Genomic DNA, 14,465 nt, shown 5'->3' with positions numbered 1-14,465 from the left:
TCTTAGGCCTTATTCTATGAAAAAGATGATTATTGGTGATGGTTTTGAGAAGATAATAATATTTTTTTGGTAAAAAAACTTAAAAGGTATTAATATATATATATATAATAAATAATAATAATTTAAAATAGATGTTATTTTAATATTTTGATTAATGAATTAATTTATTTAATGAATGAGAGGAGATTGAAGCGATAATTGAATTTGCTGGGTTATTTGAAAAACTCAAATTTCGAATAGAGCATCTTAGATTTTAGTTGAAAATAGGGGTAGATGTTAGTAGGATTTAGGGCTTGATTGTTTGTATAGGTTTAATTATTTGATGATTGATTATATTTGAATTTTAAAAAATAAAATCAAACCAAACAAGAAAAACAAAACTAGAATGGGAATGCTAATTAATTAATGATCATCACAGTCACCGGTCACCAACACAATTATAATTCACTTAGATATTTTAAAAAAAAAAAGGTAAAAGTAAAATCCTTCTTTTTCACTCAACTGTCAAACTGTAAATGATAGTGGTAACCATATCGACCCACCAAAATGATAATTGTCATAATTAAGAAAATCTTCCCTATATCTTTCTTTTCCATTATAATAATAAGATTATTTCTTTAGTGTATTTCAAAATTCAATTTAATTATTATAAACATAACCCCATGCATTTGAAAATAAAGTGTGTTTGGTTACTTTGTTTTGCTATGCACCATGCATTTCAAAAGCAAGAATGGATGGTCATGCTTCTCCAAACAGTCCCATCTTTCCCTACAACCAAAATAAATAAATAAATAAATAGACAACAGCTATTTAGCTCTTGCCAGTCAATCGTACCGATAGAGAGATGGTCGGTTTGATTGAAATAGTTGTTGAACATAAATTTATTATTAAGCCCCCAACAATTCAATTTGAGTAATTCAATATTCTTATAACAAATAATTATGCTTAAATTATTTTGTAATTAATTCTCATTATTTCCCTATTTATATTCTTTCATATACTCCTATAAATATGATAAAAAAATATTTTCATTAACAAAAACAAAATTATTATTGTAAAACTCAAATTAATTCGTTTTTATAATTACCTAAACAAATTAAAGAAATTATTCAACATTCTTCTATTCAAAATTTATTTTATTCATATAAATTTATCTTACTCTTTTAACATCTAAATTAACTCAGGACTAAAATAATTGGGAAATTTGAGTAAATAACCTCAAAGATGAGGTTATTTGAGGTGGTGGCAAAATATAATTTTAATTGCGTTCGTGGTCTTTTAATTTTTTTTTGACGAAATTGCCCTTTTCGCGAAACGCGAAGGGGCTTAGCGTTTCGCGAAGTGAATTAGGTTTAATATAAATACTGTAATTTTTTCATATCCTTCATTTTCTTTCTCTCTCTTCTCTTGTTCTCTCTTTCACGACGGCGGCGACGGAGGCTGCGGGGCGGCGGTTCAATTCATACAGATTTACAAGATCTTTATTTCAAACCCTAACCTAAATCGATTTATGTTTTTATTTACACGATTTTCATAAACCCTAACCCTAAACCTATTTTGCATGTAGGTCTTCGATTCTAAGGATTTGAAGGTCGAAGAAGATGTTCATGTTTTCATTTTCTTCATTTCAAACCCTTCGATTTAACCTATTCTTATTTGGTTCATATTTGTTCATATTTATGAGTTCATATTTGTTATTTGGTTCATATTTGAGCATTTCGTTAAATGTGGTTCATTAATGGGTTTTGCATATAATCTTGGATCATATGAGTTCCGTTTTAGGGAAGATTCGCTAAGGACTTACCGTTTCGTTAAGGACTTACCGTTTCGCTAAGTGCTTAGCGTTTCGCTAAGTGCTTGGCATTTTGCTAAGTGCTTAGCTTTTTGCGAAATGCTAAGCACTTAGCGAAACAGTTCTTGTCTGTCTTCATCACCGGTGAGACTGAGCTCAGGATTCCTAAAGGCTCCAGTTAGAGCCAAGAACCCTTTGATGGTTGCAAAAGCCTTAGGTGGAAAGTTTACATGGTATGTATCATGTATGTATGTAATGTAAGAAAATAAGAATATAATTGAAATTTGTTTGTTTGATTGTAGTTTCGAGAGGGATTGGCTACGGAAAGATCTGAACGTGATTGGGTTTGGGTTGATCGGATGGTTAGCACCTTCCAGTATTCCGGCGATCAACAGACTCTTTCCAGTATTGGGACTGAGCAATTAAATATATTTTTGTTTCTTTTTAATATTAATATACATAAACAAGTAAACAAACAGGTTAGGGCTGGTTACTTGGCACTTGAGATTGTTCTTGGCATTGACTTTTGGACAAATTGGATTCAAGGGCAGGACTGAAGATTACTTTAGTACATAAATAAATTAATTCTAATTAAGAAAATAATAATATGTAAAAAGTGAACTACTTTCTTTGGTATTTGTTAATGAATGTTTAAGCTGCTTTTGTTTCATTTCTTTCTATACCATTTCATTTATGCATCAAATTAAAACATAACCATTTCTCTACAAATGAACATTTGATTTATGCAAAAGTAAAAAAAAACAAACAAACATTTTCTATACCATTTCATTTATGCATCAAATTAAAACATAACCATAACAAACATTTTCTATACCATTTCATTTATGCATCAAATTAAAACATATCTGTAGGAATCGAACCCACAACCACATTGTTAAAAGCCACGCACTCTACCAGCTAAGCTAAGACAACTCATGTTTATGTATTTAGCGAAACAGTAAGTCCTTAGCGAAACGGTAAGTCCTTAGCGAAACGGGAAGTCCTTAGCGAAACGGAAAGTCCTTAGTGAAACGGGAAGTCCTTAGCGAAATGGGAAGTTCTTAGCGAAACGGTAAGTCCTTAGCGAAACGGGAAGTAAATCCTAAACAACAGTGATTCAAAGATGCATAAACCAAACATCAATAAACTTGAAATATCATTAGATAAACGTACCAAGTGGAACAATGCTCATGCTCGTCGTGAAACTCATTGTCGTGGATTTCGCCGTCGCCGCCGATCGCCGCCGCCCAGTTTAGAGAGAAGGAGGAGAAGAGCGGGAAGAGAGAGAAGGAGAAGAAAAGAAATGAAAAAAAAATGAGAGAGATTATATTAAATAGTAAAGATAATTTGGACATTTCACACATTCTCACTTCGCGAAACGCGAAATCCCTTCGTGTTTCGCGAAAAGGACAATTTCGTAAAAAAATAAAGACCACGAGCGCAATTTAATTATTAAGTTACCACCAGCTCAAATAACCTCATCTTTGAGGTTATTTAGTCAAATTTCCCAAAATAATTTAAGGGACAAAAATCAATCTATCAAAATTCACGAGTTCAATTCTCACTTAAAACGTCTTAAGTTAAAATAAAAATCATATAGTTTTGAAACTCAGTCCGATCATCAATCCGATGAAGGAACTGAATCACTGAATTACTGATTTAACCGGTGTGTCAACTGGTTCATTTAATGGGTTTCATATAATAATAAAATAATACAAAAATAATAAAAATTCATCAAATTTTTACAACTGTGGGTGTTTTTTAACCGAATTTTGACCAAACTAAACATAAAAAGATAATATATAAACTAATAATTATTATATGAAATATGAATCTCAAAATAGTATCAAACTATTGTTATCAACTATATGAAGTATGAACCTCAAAATAAGTCAAATTTTGACAAAAAAAATGATGATAATAACTTAAAAGAAGTTGAAATAAAAGAGACTTAATTAGATTATGCGAGAGACAATACTTCAAATCAAACTACAACCTCCAATTTTTGGATAACTATGTTTTTAGGTGGATAAAAACTAGGTTTAAGTTATGACTTGCAATGCCACCTTAAATTATTTTTTTAGTCGAGTAAAAGCGGAATCAACTGGTTCAGGTAGGAGATGGAGTTTTAGGTAAATGAAATAGTTTGTCATTCTTAGTGTCTAGAACTAGAAATCGGTCGTCTACCCATATGGAACTAGAAATAGGTAAACTCAACGGGGACAAAAAATGAGAAAAAAATAACTGTGAAAGTGATAAGTGAGAAAAAAAGAAGTGATTTAAAAAAATTAGAATAAATTCGCTGGGTTAACCCGGGCTGTCGAATTTTCTGTCCAACCGAATGATTAAACGGGTTTAACTAGGTTAATTGTATTTCCGATTTTTTCATCAACCAAACCCGATTTGATAATCGATTTATCGGTTTTTTCAGTTCAACCGATGGGTCAGGTCGGGTTTCCAAACTATGCAAAATCATGAGTGTCAGTGGGTATAGACTATAGAGTTTCCAACATTAAAATTTAACATCTAAATTCTCGTCTAATTATTTTAATTTTCTATATAATTTATTATTTAAATTAACAAAAATCAATTCCCTATAAAATAATGAATAATAAAAATAATAATCTTTCTTTTATAATTAAATAAAAAAGTGAAGCCCACCCACCCAGTAATTATATATTTAAGTCAATCATCCAGTAGCCCAATATAATTTCATTCGGCCCACCCGGATTAACTAAATTAGCTGCCGGCAATGAGAAAAGGTAAAACAAACAGGTTCATTTTTAACTTTTTACTTCTTTCACTAAATTTGGATTTACCATTCCAATTATTACTTTTCATAAATTATACAAGAACTGTCCGTCCACTTCAATGGCGGGGCGACGAACTGGAATCAGAACTCTACTCTTATGGCTTCCTCATCCTCTTACGAGAAATACGATATCAGGAAACGCAATCCAAACCCTAAATCTTGCGTCCTTTTAGTAATCGACATGCAAAACTACTTTTCCACCATAGCCAAACCAATCCTCCCTTCAATCACCACCACAATCGACCTCTGCCGTCGCGCATCCATTCCAATAATCTTCACGCGTCACTGCCACAAATCCCCCGCGGATTACGGCATGCTCGGCGAGTGGTGGAACAATGATCTCGTCTTTGACGGCACGCCCGAGGCGGAGTTGATGCCGGAGTTACGGCGGTTACCGTCTGAAGAGGTGGTGGAGAAGAATACCTACAGCGCTTTCAGAGCTACAGACCTAGAGGATCGATTGAAGGAGATTGGCGTCGAAGAGGTAATCGTGACTGGTGTTATGACGAATCTGTGCTGCGAGACGACGGCGAGAGAGGCTTTCGTTAGGGGATTTAGGGTTTTTTTCTCTACAGATGCGACTGCAACTTCTTCGCTGGAATTACATGAGGCGACGTTGATGAATATTGCTTACGGATTCGCTTACTTAGTCGATTGTAAGAAACTGAAGAATGCGTTATCATCCGTTGCAAATTCATGATACAGGTCAGTTTCAATTCGAAATACATAATTAGAATTAGGGTTCATGAATCTATGAAAATCAAAGTTGGGATTTGTATAGAAAGTTTAGCAGATAATAAAGTGATGCATTTGCTGCCTTCAAATTGGTTTGTATAGAAAGAATTACTGCTACTGCTATAATTTGCTACATGTAAACTGGATTATTCGATCAATCAAATGGAGTCGATGGCAACTTCTTATTCAGTAAGAAATGTCTGATTAGCTGAAGAGCCTCCTTAGCTTTAAATGTTGGTACTTCATGCCCTGCTCCCCTTACTGTTACAAATGTAAGCCCTTCATACTCAATTGTCCACCCACCAACCTTCAATGAACAAGAATCATCATCATCAAAGACAAACATAAGAGAAAGAGATCAATGTTTAAAAGAGAATCAAGTGTACCTGTTGTATATTAGTGTACCAAGGAGACCATTCTTTCTTTGTTTTTAAACCAAGCTTGTTTAGGGTTAATCTTGTCGAGGTTACTGGGATTCTTCCATCGGTGTCCCCACTAAAATGAACATTGATTCAGGAAATGAAGAAAGGGTTTTTTATTCTTTGTAAGCTAGAGATGAACGATGAACTCTCACCTGTAAACCCATATCCTTAAGCCGCCTGAAATTAGTTTCTTGATGATTGGTAGGATGGAAAAGGGGGCATCTTTCCAGTTATTGATAGCATCACTGAAAATACAACCACTGTTGGTTCTCGAAAGACAATAATGTTTGATGATATAAGTAGTGATGGAATAAAGGAATTTTACCTGCAATGAGTCCAACGATAAGGGATGTTGGTGACGTTGGCATGTAGCGCTCGCTGAACTTCAGGTCGGTTCATATATGCCTCTGTGTAAGCAGTGGTGCATGGATCGTACCCAGATGGTTTCATGTGCCATTTCTCCTACAAAACGAGAACAAGAAAATGACAAAATTTTATAATCATCGGTTTTAAATTACAAATTGATTGGTAGTGAAAAAAACTCACAAACTTGGAGAAGAGTTTAGGTGCGGCCCCTTTGATGGGGGTTCGCTGGTGCTTTCTTGGTTTGGGACATGTGGGTGCGTAAAGGCTGTACATGTCAATGAGATTGTAGACTTCGAAGTACTTATTGAGAGCTTTGTTGCAAGCCAGAGGCGGATTCAGCTCACTGAAATTGAAGACGCATTTTTTGTTTATCTCGTGGTAGACTTGATCCGATATGACTGCATGATCCCACGCGTAATCCACCATTCCCCTCTGATCGGTTCCATCGTCCATCAATGCGTTTCCAATCTTTTCCCCCACATTCCACCAATCAAATTTAGAAACAAAAAAATATAAAATCCTTCTTTGAGATCAATGCAAATGAAACTTACTATGAATCCTTTAAGGTTAATATGTTCCTTCTCTGAAGCTTTCTTGTTATTGTCGTAGATCATCTCAGCAAGTTGAGGAACATAATGCCCTAACACACATATTTATTATTTATCACGTGTATTATTATTATTAGGGGAGTATTGGGTAGATTAATCCGAAATTCAATTCGAATACTAAATACTAATTCGGATTGGATATTTCGGATTGGATTGAAATCGAATTAAATTAAATCGGATTGAATTAGGATTATCCAAATTATCCCTTTAAATTAAATTTCATCTCAATATAATATATATTTTACTTATCATCACTTTGACAACTATTTGTTTTTATTTTATTTTTATTATTTTTTCAGATTCAAATTTAATAATAATAAAAAGATCGATTTTTTAAAAAAAATATATATATATATATATATAATAAAAAAATAAATAAAAATAAAAATAATTGTTGACTAATTTCAAGTTGATATATAAATATTTTTTAGTTTGGATTATCCAAACCATTTTTAATTTGTATCTGATCGAACAAAACGAATTGATTTTACCCATTTGTTCCCTAACTATTATATATAAATAATAAATTACAAGATTAGAAATTATAAATCACCTGCATAGCTTTCTCCAGAAAGGTAGAATTCATGGGATTTGAATTGAGGGAACCTTTTGAACCATCCCAAAAGAAATTTATACGAATCCAAGGCTATTCACCAAATTTTAAGTTCAGATAAAACGCGACAAAAGAAAGAAAGAAACAATGAAGTTATTTAATTACCCGTATTTTTATCGCCAAGTTGGGCGATATCGCTGCTGGTGTTTGTGTAGGAAAACCCGACACCAACCGGGGAATCGATAAAAAGAAGATTGGCAGCTGAAATATAAATTAATTTTAAATAATAAAATGTTGAAACAATAAATAATTTATAAAAAAAAGAAAACCTTTGTTCCATGTGTGTTTATTGAATTTGAGATCTCTTGTGTTCTTCATGGGGAAGAAAGGACCCAACTCTTCTGCTGCTCCATACCCAATTGATGAACATCCAGGACCTGCATGCCAATTTAATATTATTAATTTAAAAAATTAAAATTAAAATTAAAGTAAATGTCTCCTTCAAGCCAGCTTGTGCCCAATGTTCCTTCATAATCTCTTTTCTAGAACATGGGACCATATAACAAATATAATAATAAAGTCAATTTATTTATAAGTGCATTATCTAACTACTCTCACGTAAATTTAATACAAGCAGTTGCCAATAAACAAACTAAATGAATCAACAATTCAAACCAACAGTTGCCAATATACAAATTATAGATCAATTAGAAATTTACCTCCATTAAGCCATAGAAGAAGAGGTTTGTTTTCAGGTTCATTGAAGGCCTCAAAGAACCAATAAAACAGAGCTCTTCCATGGCTTTCATTAACATTAACATAGCCAGAATATTGCCTGAATTCAACACGAGGCTGTCCGGGTAGTTTCACAACCCGGTCAGCCTCTTGTCGGGCCAGCACCTCTGGATCGACTCGCCCTGCTGCCGCCGCCGCCGCCGCCATCAACGCCAAGTTGATTAGAACAAAAAGACACATTCTTGAGGGAGTTTTGGAGACAGTACCCATATCCCCTCTCTCTATATGTTGGATGTAAATTTGAAGTTTATATAACAAGAAAGGAACAGGGGGTTGGGTTGGGATTTGGAAGTATAACGTATTTAGTATTAGAATATGATTTTGTAATTACTTTTTGGTTGGGATAGAGCCTTCTGATATATAAAAAAAAAACTTTAACGTAAGAGATGTCATTTAATACTCTAGCTACCAAAAGTAATAAACGCACTCCAATCTTTTTAGATTTTATTAAGGATATTTTTCTATCAAAGTTACAAATATTAATTACAATTGTGAAAAGTTAAAACTTAATGACTTAAACGGGTGTATGTAAAACAAGATAAACGGGTGTATTTGGTTTCTATTATAATGATCACATTCAAGATTTCAAAATGTTTTTGTTGTTTGTGAAATATAAACATTTTAATAATTATAACATTTTTTAAATTATGGATATATATTTTTGTAAATCTTTTAACAAGCGGGTTTATATATATATTGATCCATATTTAAACATATTTATTTGTAAATGAAAATCCAATTGGTTATGAATTATGATTGTGAGTACACGATTAAGTCACTTTTCATTAAACACTATTATTATTAATTTACTATATATATATATATATATGATTGGTCTCCTTGTCTACAACTATCAATCTTCATGACTCAATAATTAAAAAATCTTTATATTTGCTGTAACTCTTAATTATATAATATTTAATGAATTTTATAATATATATATATATATATATATATTATATTAGATTAGTATAAATCTTTTCGAGATTATGATAAAAATTATAGTGTAGCTCTTTTATTTTGTTTTGGTTTTTAATTATAAATCATTTTTTTAAATAATAATTAATTATCATTATTTTAATTAAGGAGTTACCTAAAAAAAATTAAATTGCAAAATAATGTCAACAAACTCAAAACACTAATCAAAAATCTAAATATTAATTAATAAAATGAAAAATTTATAATAATTAAAATTATAACGTAAAAAATCTAATGATCTTGTAATTTCTTTATTGTGACTCCAAAGATCTATAATAAAAAAGTAAAATAAGATGTTAGCAACCGCCTTTTACCTTTTTACGCTTCTTTTCCGTACATTTTAGGAGAGACTTGACCTTTACTGAGAAAGGACTTAGTGGAAAAGGAAGTGATGACTACGAGGAGGTGGGCTTGGGCTTGAAAGCAACCATCCTTTGAAGAAAGCGTAATAACTCACTGGTCTAGCTCCATGGCACCAAAAATATATCAGGGATCAAGTGATTCACCGAAATGACGAGATCTTGAAAGCAGCCTTTACAAGCCTTTTCAAGTGTCAATAGCGGGACGTTTTGTCAATCGAGGAAGGTTCTTGGAAACAACACCTAGAGATATTAAAAGTGAGAATGTTGACATGAGTAACGAGAAATCATGTCGAAAACACGATCGTCTTCAAGTGGAAGGTTTTATGCGTTCAGTCAATCTACGCTGAGTGAATCGGTTCCTAAGGAACCCCTGAAAGGACTGTCGTTCGTTCGATGGATACTGTTGTGTTGGGTGAAACAATTTTGTCTTCTCCATATTCTTATATGAATCGTATGAGCACGTCATCTGTCACCCCCACCGCGCTTACGACTCTATACCCCAACCCAACTTGCTTTGGGCCCCGGTCCTTCCATTTTCTCCCTTGGTAAGCGGACTGTGGGAGCATAGGGCGATATCCTCTTTTGATTGCTAGAAAGAATCTCTCTTTTATTTCTCCTGACCGAACCCGCCAAAAAAAGAACAATAGAGAAAGCTTTTCGGTCGCATTGAAGACATTTTTATCATCAGAGGAGGCTTCGTCGTCCAGTTTAAAGACGGTGCATGAGCGAAGTCAGATCCTCTTTTTTTGCATCCCATCAACAATCTTCTTTGGTTTTGGTACATAACAACTTGCATAAGCAAAGTCGAATATTGTTTCTAAATATAGATCCTGCACTCTCATCTATAGTCTCTAGCTATCATCATCTTTAGTAGTTAGTAAAGTTATATCTTTGACTTTCTTGGGTCTAACTAAGAACAAACTAATTAAACAGTATCGGAAGAATCTCTACCAAATATTATGAACGATAATAAAAAAAATTATTGACTAAGGGTTGGTAAACAAAGAGGGGGAAAAGTTCTATCAATAACTTATCATCTATATCAAAATGTAAAAAATTTATATAAATAATGAGATGAGACTGGTAGGAGGGCTTCCAACCGAAAGATCCATTTTAGTGACTATTAAAAATTTAAAAATAAACTCCAAATTTTTATCTCATTTCCTACTAAGAAGAAGATGGACACAAACTCAAAAAATATCACTAAGATAATCAGATGGTATGAACAACAAACGACCCTCCAACAATTGCAATATCATTTGAATTATAAAAATCTGAGATGGAAATTTCGGTCTGGCTAAACAAGATGCCATATCGAACAAAATATAACACAATCTCAAATTTGAACGGTGAAAAAAACGAGACATCCTCTTATGCTAATAAAGTCATTGAAATAGTTAAGAAGAAAAAACTTTTCTAACTTCTTTTAAGAATTTTTATTTTGAGAAAGATCATGTTCAATATAATTCACATAATTCAAACTAATTTATTATTATTATATATATATATATTATACAAGAATTGAACATCTACTTTAAAAAAATGTAATAAATAAATAAAATTGAGCATCTTCTTAAGTAATATAACGGAATCAAATGATAAATAATTATAGAATCTAACATTTGACTGTTCATAATAAATGTAGTTCTTTTAAATGAATGAATGTTCTAGGATTTATTTAATCAAGATTCATGGATAGTTGATCTTATTTTACTATGTATTGTTGAAAAAGTTGATAGATTTGAAATTATTCATTCAGTTATTTAAAATTTAAAACAAATAAATCAACTAAAACTATTGTGGGCTTATTTTATTTTATGTTTTACTTTGCTTAGAGTTGAAATAAGATTTGACAGCTTTTTCAGGATTCATCATATAAGTTATCATCATGAAAATGCTGGCATGTAATATATATATCTTCTAAGCTATGCAAAATGATATGGAAATTTTTAAAGCGTTGACCACTTTAATTAATTAGAGAATAAATGGAAGGTCCAATTATTTTTTAGAGTCAAAATTGAGTCATTAAATTGAATTTTGAATGCCAATTATTTGTAACAATAATAGTTGTCACAACTAATTATTAGACCAATTGAGTTATATCATTTCAGAGTTTAAACTTTAAATTTATAATTAGACAGGAATTTTCGCAAAGAGATGACTCATATTTTGTTTCTTCTAATTAACCAAATACAAGGTATTTAATAATTAGGTAACTAAAAAAAACCTGTGGACAAAAATCCATACAATAAAAATTCCCAACTAACTAAAAATATCTCTATTCAAGTTCCAAACTATAGCAAAAGCTACCAAGTTTGACCTCAAATATTAGTTAGATCATAAATCGATCTTATAATCTCAATGCTTTCTTACATTATTGATAAAAATTGCATATTTGATATTATTTACTTTTATAGATTAATATAATCTGAAAACAATTTTAAATTATCTTCAACAAATTTGTCGTTTTCAAAAATAAACACGGTTGTATCTTGTCAAATAAACAAATGTTTCAATTTCGATTCCATTATACCTAAGAAAACATTTTTTTATTGACAAATTAAAATTAAGTTAATGAATCCACTATACAGATGGAGAAGCTCCCAAAAAATACTCTTCTTTTTAGTCCAGTTATGCAAGACTCGGAAATCTACAAGCGTGTCAGATGGATTTTTCATAGCCGTGGGAAAATCGCAAATCATCGATAATATTTCATTAGAATCATTACCACTTAATCTTTGATGAATTTTTTTATCTCGTCTTCTGATGAAAATTGTCTATGAGAATCAAAGTAGTAATGTTTCATACCAAACTTAAGTCAGAAAGATTTTGATTTTTTCATACAAATTGGACATCCATCAATTCCGACAGTACTCCAACCAGATAGCATTGCATAAGCTGGAAAATCATTAATTGTCCATAGAAGAGCCGCTTTCATATTGAATGTTTGCCCACTTGATATGTCAAATGTTGAAACACCTTCAATCCACAATTGTTTTATCTCTTCTATTAATGGTTGCATGTAAATATCAATATTTTCTTTGGATTTTCTAGACCGAGCACAATTACAGAAAGAAATAAGTATGGTGTTTTCATACACATACCTGGTGGAAGATTGTATGGAGTCACAATCACCGGCCTACAAGAATAATTTTTACCAAACATACCAAAAGGTGCAAATCCATCGGCGCACAATCCTAAACAAATATTATGATGCTCTAATGCAAATTCTGGATATGTACAATCAAATGATTTCACGCTTCTCCATCTAAAGGATGACACATCACATCATTTTCAATATCATGTCGTGCATGCCACACGATATGTTTTGTTGTTACATGTGATGCATATAAACTCTGCAATCTTGGCGTCAAAGGCAAATATATTAATTGTTTTCCAAGTTTTTTCTTTTTAGCCTTTCCATCATTTTTCTCATATCTTGATTGTAAATCAAAACTTACAATGTTCAGATAGATTCTCATCTTTCCAGAAAAGTATACACCCTTTATTGCATGCATCAATCTTTACAACCAGTAAACCTAAATCATTAAGCAATTTCTTTGCATTATAATAATTTGTATGCAAGTTGTTGTCATGTGGCATTGGGTCGCGCATTAAATTGATAATGTCATCCATTGCACTTTTAAATAAATTATGATCATATTTGAGGTTGATAAGTCTCGCAGTTGCTGATAATTGTGTTTCACTTGGATGACCTTGCCAAATAGGTTGATCAACAGCATTTAACATTTCTCAAAACTTGTATCCTTCAACAAGATCATATAAAGGAACGTGTGAGGAAGAACTTTCATCTTCATTTTGTATTGGCGGATCACAATTAACAGCAGCATTGAAGATCATTTTACGATAAAAATTAGTGTCGTCAACACTAAAATTTGGTTCATCATTAACTTGTCTACCTGAAAATTGCATAAAACAAGTTGGCGGTTCCCCGTGATATACCCATGTATAATAGATCTCAACGAAGCCACTTCGATAAAGATGACTTCTACAAGTTTATGAATCCTGAAATTTACGATTTCCACATTTTCTACATGGTCACGAAATATGTCATGCATTCATAAATTTAGAATTCTGCATAGAAAAATGTATAAACTCTTTAGTCCCTTTAATGAACTCGTCAATTAATCCTCGAATATCAAACAATTTTTTGTTGTACATCCACAACCGATCTTCTCTCATATTTATAATATGCACCCTGATAATATATAAAAATTAATTCAGTTCTAAAAAGATTGAGAAAGAGTCAATATGAACAATTAAAATTTGTATTTTTAATTCTACATACTTCATTCTCATTAATCATAGTTTCAATCTATCAACTAACATATATAGCAATATAGTAAGTTCCTTTAACATAAATATAGTAAGTCTAAAATTCTCTAGCACATAGTAAAAGGGGCTAAAACCAAAACTATATATATGCCTGCCACTTCTCTCTTCCTCAACATATACAAGCATATCTCAATCTCAAATTTAACACTTCTCAAGTCATCTGACGTCACCAACCTATCTTTATTGATCGATTTATAAGCAAAAATGGTTGAATAAACTTAAATTAATAAGTTATTAGTTTTTTTATGTTTAATATTCCTAGAGTAATAATAATGATTTAGGGGTGAGTGAGATAACCAAGAGATTTGAGTGGGAGACTTATTCAATATTCACAATAATTTACTTTATCATTTGTCTATGATTTCTTATAAAGACTTGTAAGAATCCATTTGAGATGAATAATAAAAATATATTTTGCCATCTTGTTACCAACAAATTTGGTATAGAGCTATTGTGTTTGAGGTGAGCGTGAGAAAACATGTTAGTCTCAAAAGAGAACGTCGCGGTGTGCGCTGGCCGAGAGAGAAAAAAAGAGTGATCGAGAGCTTTGTGAGGTGTGTGTTGAGTGTAAACACTTTAGAGAAATGACAGGTCTAACCAATAGCATCCCACTATCCAAGTTGACAAAAGGCGTCAACTACGACAACTGGAAGGTGCAAATGAAGGCCCTTTTCGACTCCAAAGAT

The 14,465-nt window shown here is 32.0% G+C and overlaps 2 protein-coding genes across 2 annotated transcripts; one reads left to right on the top strand and one right to left on the bottom strand.

Annotated features, from left to right (window-relative positions):
- The first annotated feature begins 4,661 nt into the window (after nucleotides 1-4,661).
- Nucleotides 4,662-5,460, top strand: LOC124921620 (nicotinamidase 2-like). The gene has a single exon (XM_047462291.1). The coding sequence runs from the start codon at nucleotides 4,702-4,704 to the stop codon at nucleotides 5,302-5,304; it is 603 nt and encodes a 200-aa protein (XP_047318247.1). The 5' UTR covers nucleotides 4,662-4,701; the 3' UTR covers nucleotides 5,305-5,460.
- On the bottom strand, nucleotides 5,357-8,402 carry LOC124921617 (serine carboxypeptidase-like 34). The gene is made up of 10 exons (XM_047462290.1): nucleotides 8,008-8,402; nucleotides 7,618-7,725; nucleotides 7,454-7,549; nucleotides 7,289-7,381; nucleotides 6,679-6,767; nucleotides 6,308-6,595; nucleotides 6,087-6,223; nucleotides 5,914-6,006; nucleotides 5,726-5,834; nucleotides 5,357-5,646 (listed from the first exon to the last, which is right to left on the bottom strand). Exons 1-10 carry the CDS (start codon nucleotides 8,291-8,293, stop codon nucleotides 5,494-5,496), a joined length of 1,452 nt encoding a protein of 483 aa, XP_047318246.1. The 5' UTR covers nucleotides 8,294-8,402; the 3' UTR covers nucleotides 5,357-5,493.
- Nucleotides 8,403-14,465: the final 6,063 nt, after the last annotated feature.

This window comes from Impatiens glandulifera, chromosome 1 (genome assembly GCF_907164915.1).
Source record: "Impatiens glandulifera chromosome 1, dImpGla2.1, whole genome shotgun sequence".
NCBI lineage: Eukaryota > Viridiplantae > Streptophyta > Magnoliopsida > Ericales > Balsaminaceae > Impatiens > Impatiens glandulifera.
The sequence above is the reverse complement of the archived record's forward strand: the minus strand, read 5'-3'. Positions and strand labels throughout refer to the sequence as shown.

What these genes read in the sequence shown, in the direction of transcription:
- LOC124921617 (XM_047462290.1), bottom strand. Translation starts at nt 8,293, where the DNA reads ATGGGTACTGTCTCCAAAACTCCCTCAAGAATGTGTCTTTTTGTTCTA. An exon ending in TAAACACACATGGAACAAAG is followed by an intron (nt 7,550 to 7,617) that starts GTTTTCTTTTTT and finishes TTTATATTTCAG; the next exon opens with CTGCCAATCTTCTTTTTATC. An exon ending in ACTTGGCGATAAAAATACGG is followed by an intron (nt 7,382 to 7,453) that starts GTAATTAAATAA and finishes TTTGGTGAATAG; the next exon opens with CCTTGGATTCGTATAAATTT.
- LOC124921620 (XM_047462291.1), top strand. Translation starts at nt 4,702, where the DNA reads ATGGCTTCCTCATCCTCTTACGAGAAATACGATATCAGGAAACGCAAT.